This window comes from Apium graveolens, chromosome 10 (genome assembly GCF_009905375.1).
Source record: "Apium graveolens cultivar Ventura chromosome 10, ASM990537v1, whole genome shotgun sequence".
NCBI classification, from domain to species: domain Eukaryota; kingdom Viridiplantae; phylum Streptophyta; class Magnoliopsida; order Apiales; family Apiaceae; genus Apium; species Apium graveolens.
The window spans coordinates 83,521,954-83,526,488 of record NC_133656.1 but is presented as its reverse complement, the minus strand read 5'-3'; the positions used below and the strand labels follow the sequence as shown (position 1 = coordinate 83,526,488).

The following is a 4,535-nucleotide window of genomic DNA, read 5'->3' as shown; positions in this document are numbered from 1 at the left end:
GATTTCATTTATGTTTAGTACAAGGGAATAGTTCTGACAAGGGGAGCTAAAAAAATATATAAGCATGAACATTAACTGAACTAAAATTTAACACTTCTATTAAACCAACTTTAATAGATTTTATACAGACCGCAAACATAGACAGAACCTATACATAAACGGTGCTACCGAACCAAGTTAACCAACACACATGTTAGACTTAGTTATTCTTCAGGGCACCAAAATGGACAGCAGATAAACCTTTGCTTAAACTTTCACATCCAGCTTTCCAACAACACTAAGTTCTTGGTCAGCATGTGGATAAGCAGTGTTGGTACCTCCTCTTGACGTGTCACGATTGCTTCGATTTGGATCATGGTAGAGTCCATCACCCGTAATAGAGGCATATATAGCTACACTGATGGACACAACATAGATAACCAAAGCAATGGCAACAATTGTGCAAAGCGCCCAAATGGCTTTCCTTGCTTCAGCACTTCCACAAGAGTACAAACCTATTCTTACTTGAACCACATTAACAACCGAAAGCAAAAGCAAAATAATTCCAGAGACTGATGCACTCGCTGTTAAGATCAACAGAAAGTCCTTCAAAACAAATCCTTCACGTACAAATTTAAATCTGTTGCCGTCCAAGTTCAGAAAAAGCTTAAGAACTTTAGCAACAAGGCTTGATAATAGGAAACAAGCAAAGGCCACAACTTCATACAGGACAAGCATTTTTGCTACTCGTGGACCAGCGTTACACTCGTCACGATTCTCCAGGCTGTGGACGCCTGGTGAAGCCTGAGATAAGCCAACGAACACGGCTAAGGTGAATAGTGTATTGACATTCACAAGATCATCAAGTGTTCTAATATGAACCTTTATTCTATCATATTTCACTTTTTTTTCTCGACTGTTCCACCTTACTATGATCGCTTCCACTAGCTCTTCTGCTGGAACTCTCCTTTCCGTCATCTGAAATAACAAAGCACCAAAAAAATATTAAGAATCGAACAGTACAAAACAAAACATCGATAAGTATCTAGTAATTAATAAATCAGGGTAGCATTCTTTAGATTGAAGTATCGAACAAACTCACCTTCACTTAAGAAAGTACTTACTTCCGCTATACTAAATCTGGATACTTGAACTCTATATATATAGAGGATAAAAACGAAATGTGAACGATCGAGCAGTACATAATTTTCTAGTAATAGATTTTGTGGGCTTGTTGATTCCTCCTACCCACATGCATTTCTACTGATAAGCCTGGCTTCATTGAATATGTTCAGATTACATAACTCATTTTTCGACGTGTTTTTCTGTAATTGAAGACTGCGCGGCCTAACATGAGTGAAGACAACTCCTGACAAGGTGTTCAATAATAGACATAGTATACGACTATGTGTGCATAAAATGACAAAGCCTAACTACATATTCTTTGCGTAACATTGTAGGATATCCTTAATCTCAGGAAATATATATTCATGGGACCGGATCATATATTAACGACTAAAGTACAAGAGCCAAAGAGGTAGCTAAATTTTATATACTGATTTTTTATTAAAAAAAAAGAAATGATAGAGTTTTCAAAATTATTCTCAAAATCGTTCTCATCAATATAATGTGTAATACCCATAATTGGTTAATTTCCCGCATGCAAAGACGGTTCCAGAGTAGAACAAGTGGGTACAATTGTCCCTCCATTTTTAAAATAAAAATTAAAAAATATATAAAAAAATAAACACACTTAGATATATTATCTACACTTTAGAGTACTCCCTCTCTTTGAAATAAGAACTGAGAACTACTATTATGTTTATTTATCATTAAAATAAACCTTTTCTGCATCAAGTACGAGTATAAAAAAATCATTTCGGTAAAAGCACCGTAAGGGTTGCTTTTGTAATAGTATTGGATTAGTTGCTTAAGGTTTGTTTAGCATATCTTTTTTTGTAATAGATTTAACTTCTAATATTATTAAAGAAGAAATTTATATGTTATTTGAAAATAAAATATTGTCTATACAATTTATTTTTTTACAATTCTTACCCTAACACTTTGTTTTTCAAAATAATGACTAAATTTTCAAATTAACAAATGATGGCTAAATTTTCTTTCTATCTTTCAAAACCGTGTCAACTATCAAATACACCCTAACCCCTCTAATGCAGTTGAAGCTAAAATAGCTTGGTGTGGTTGCAATCTTTAGTTACGGTCAAGTTTTATCAAGTTTGGGATCAAAGCTATAGCTTCGTTGAGTTCGCCGTCGCTGACCTAAATAACCTCGATTTTTACCGGAAAAGACCAGTGTTTGGTTATTTATCATTTCTGAGAGATTGTTTATGTTAAGGTGATATTGGGAATTAGTTTAGCTTGAAAAACAGACTTGAGTAAGTGTTTTGGGGCCGAATTGACATCACCAGAACCAGTAATGTCGACTGATTGTTCCCAAATTATGGCAACGTTCGACCCAGTTAGGGATTTTCTTGAGGACTAGGTTGGGATTGGTATGAATTTTAAGATAATTAATAAATAATTTATTGCAACAAATGGATGAATATTAGTGAATTACCTAATTATCCTTGATAAATTAATGATGTTAGTATAGATTTGAGTGTCGACAAATTTTTATAAGACAAAAAGGAAATTCGGTGACTATTTTGTTCATTAAGAAATTTGGGCAATTGTTTGAAAATCAGTACTAAAATTAGAAATACACGATTTTTATTACAATGAAATCGGAACAAATATATATATATATATATTTGATTTTGGAGGGTTCAACTGTAACATAAATAAAAGTATTAGGTAATTAACTTTATAAAAAAAATCCCAAAATTACGTAAGCTGCTGATCACTTACTTACGTAGAGGTAGTATACAGGAGGAAAGTATTGAATCAAAATAATTACACCCTTTTTACATTAAAATGAGTATAAGATCATTCCCTTGCACAATTTATTCTGTTCTGAATATTCTGACGTTTTTCTCAAGCCACGGATCTTCACCAAAAGAATCTCATGTTTTATATTTTCATTTCATACATTTGGTTCAAGGGTTTTGTTACATATAGAACCTTAAAGTTCGGATTAAAGTTAGACTAGCTATGCAGTTTTTGCACATGTGCTGCAGTCTAACATTATTAGAACATTATTAGTTATAGCTTTAAACTACTAAATAAACTTTTGGCTATATTGATGAGATAGTTATATGGGAAGGGAGAAGAAAACAGAAACAAAGAGCCAAAAAAGATGACTTTGCTTTGGATAGATTCTACATAGAACGTACACATAAACTTCAAATAAACTAGACCTGCTCATCAGCCTTTTCTGACTTGTCACCGGCAATAGAAGCATAAATAGCTACAATGATTGACACAACATAAATGATCAAAGCAATGCCAACAATTGTACAAAGAGCCCAAATGGCTCTCCTTGCTTCCGCACTTCCACAGGAGTACACACCTATTCGAATCTGAACTAAATTAACTACCGAAAGCGTAAGCAAAACAATCCCAGAAACAGATGCGCTTGCTGTTAAGATCAACAGAAAATCCTTCACGTCAAATCCTTCATGAACCAACTTAATTCGTATACCGTCCATGCTTAGAATTAGCTTAAGTACCTTCGCAACAAGGCTTGATAAAAGAAAACAAGCAAAGGCCACGACTTCGTAGAGGATGAGCATTTTAGCTACTCCCGGTCCAGCATTACACTCGACACGGTTTTCAAGGCTGCGAGCGCCTGGTGCAGCCTGTGTTAGGCCTACGAACACAGCTAAGGTGAACAGTGAATTCACATTGACCAGATCATCTAGCGTTTTGATGTGAGCATCTTTCCTATCAAATTTTGGTTGATCATTCGGCTTTTTGGTTGCTTGATCCCCTCCTGCATCGCTTGGATTAACCCTTTCAGACATCTGGATAACAAAAACAAAACTAGATTAAAGAGGATCAGAAACAAATGAAACTTAAAAATCTTTTGTTTCAAATAAACTCACTTAAATTAAGAATGTGACTCTGTGAGTACTAGTATCTCTAAAGTCTTATTTTAGTTTATTCAACTCTCTTGATATATGCTTAACCCCGTGTATTTATAGGAAGGAATCAGACTATAATAATTTGGTTACAGTTGAGCATGTAATTTTAAATTTTCTTAGTTGTTGTTTTGTGGCCCCTTGCATTATATTATCCACCAAGAACATCTTCAACGGGATGTACATGTCAGCTAAAAAAATTATATTAGCTAAAAAAAGTATAGCTACAAAAAATAACCCTTCAACCCCAACACTTGTTAGCAATATTTTACCTATCTTCTATCCCTTAGTATCTTCTATCCAATCTTGATGTTGTAGCCATTACCTAATGTTGTAGCCATTACCTAAAAGATCCATTTGAGCATTTGCCTAATTTAAATATCTTTCTACCTAATTTAAACCTAAACTGATTGATACATACATATATTTATATTATTAAAATATATGTTTTAAAACTCTTATTTTATATTTAATATATGTAACTTTAATACTTATTTTAAAAATTCTAATATTATA

General features: G+C 33.6%; 2 protein-coding genes across 2 annotated transcripts; both read right to left on the bottom strand.

Annotated features, from left to right (window-relative positions):
* LOC141693679 (uncharacterized) lies at positions 1-1,315 on the bottom strand. The gene is made up of 2 exons (XM_074498831.1): positions 1,082-1,315; positions 1-957 (listed from the first exon to the last, which is right to left on the bottom strand). The coding sequence occupies exon 2, from the start codon at positions 955-957 to the stop codon at positions 247-249; it is 711 nt and encodes a 236-aa protein (XP_074354932.1). The 5' UTR covers positions 1,082-1,315; the 3' UTR covers positions 1-246.
* Positions 1,316-3,221: 1,906 nt separating this feature from the next.
* On the bottom strand, positions 3,222-4,043 carry LOC141693415 (uncharacterized). Its single transcript, XM_074498517.1, has 2 exons — positions 3,984-4,043; positions 3,222-3,902 (listed from the first exon to the last, which is right to left on the bottom strand). Exon 2 carries the CDS (start codon positions 3,900-3,902, stop codon positions 3,291-3,293), a length of 612 nt encoding a protein of 203 aa, XP_074354618.1. The 5' UTR covers positions 3,984-4,043; the 3' UTR covers positions 3,222-3,290.
* Between the last annotated feature and the right edge of the window lie 492 nt (positions 4,044-4,535).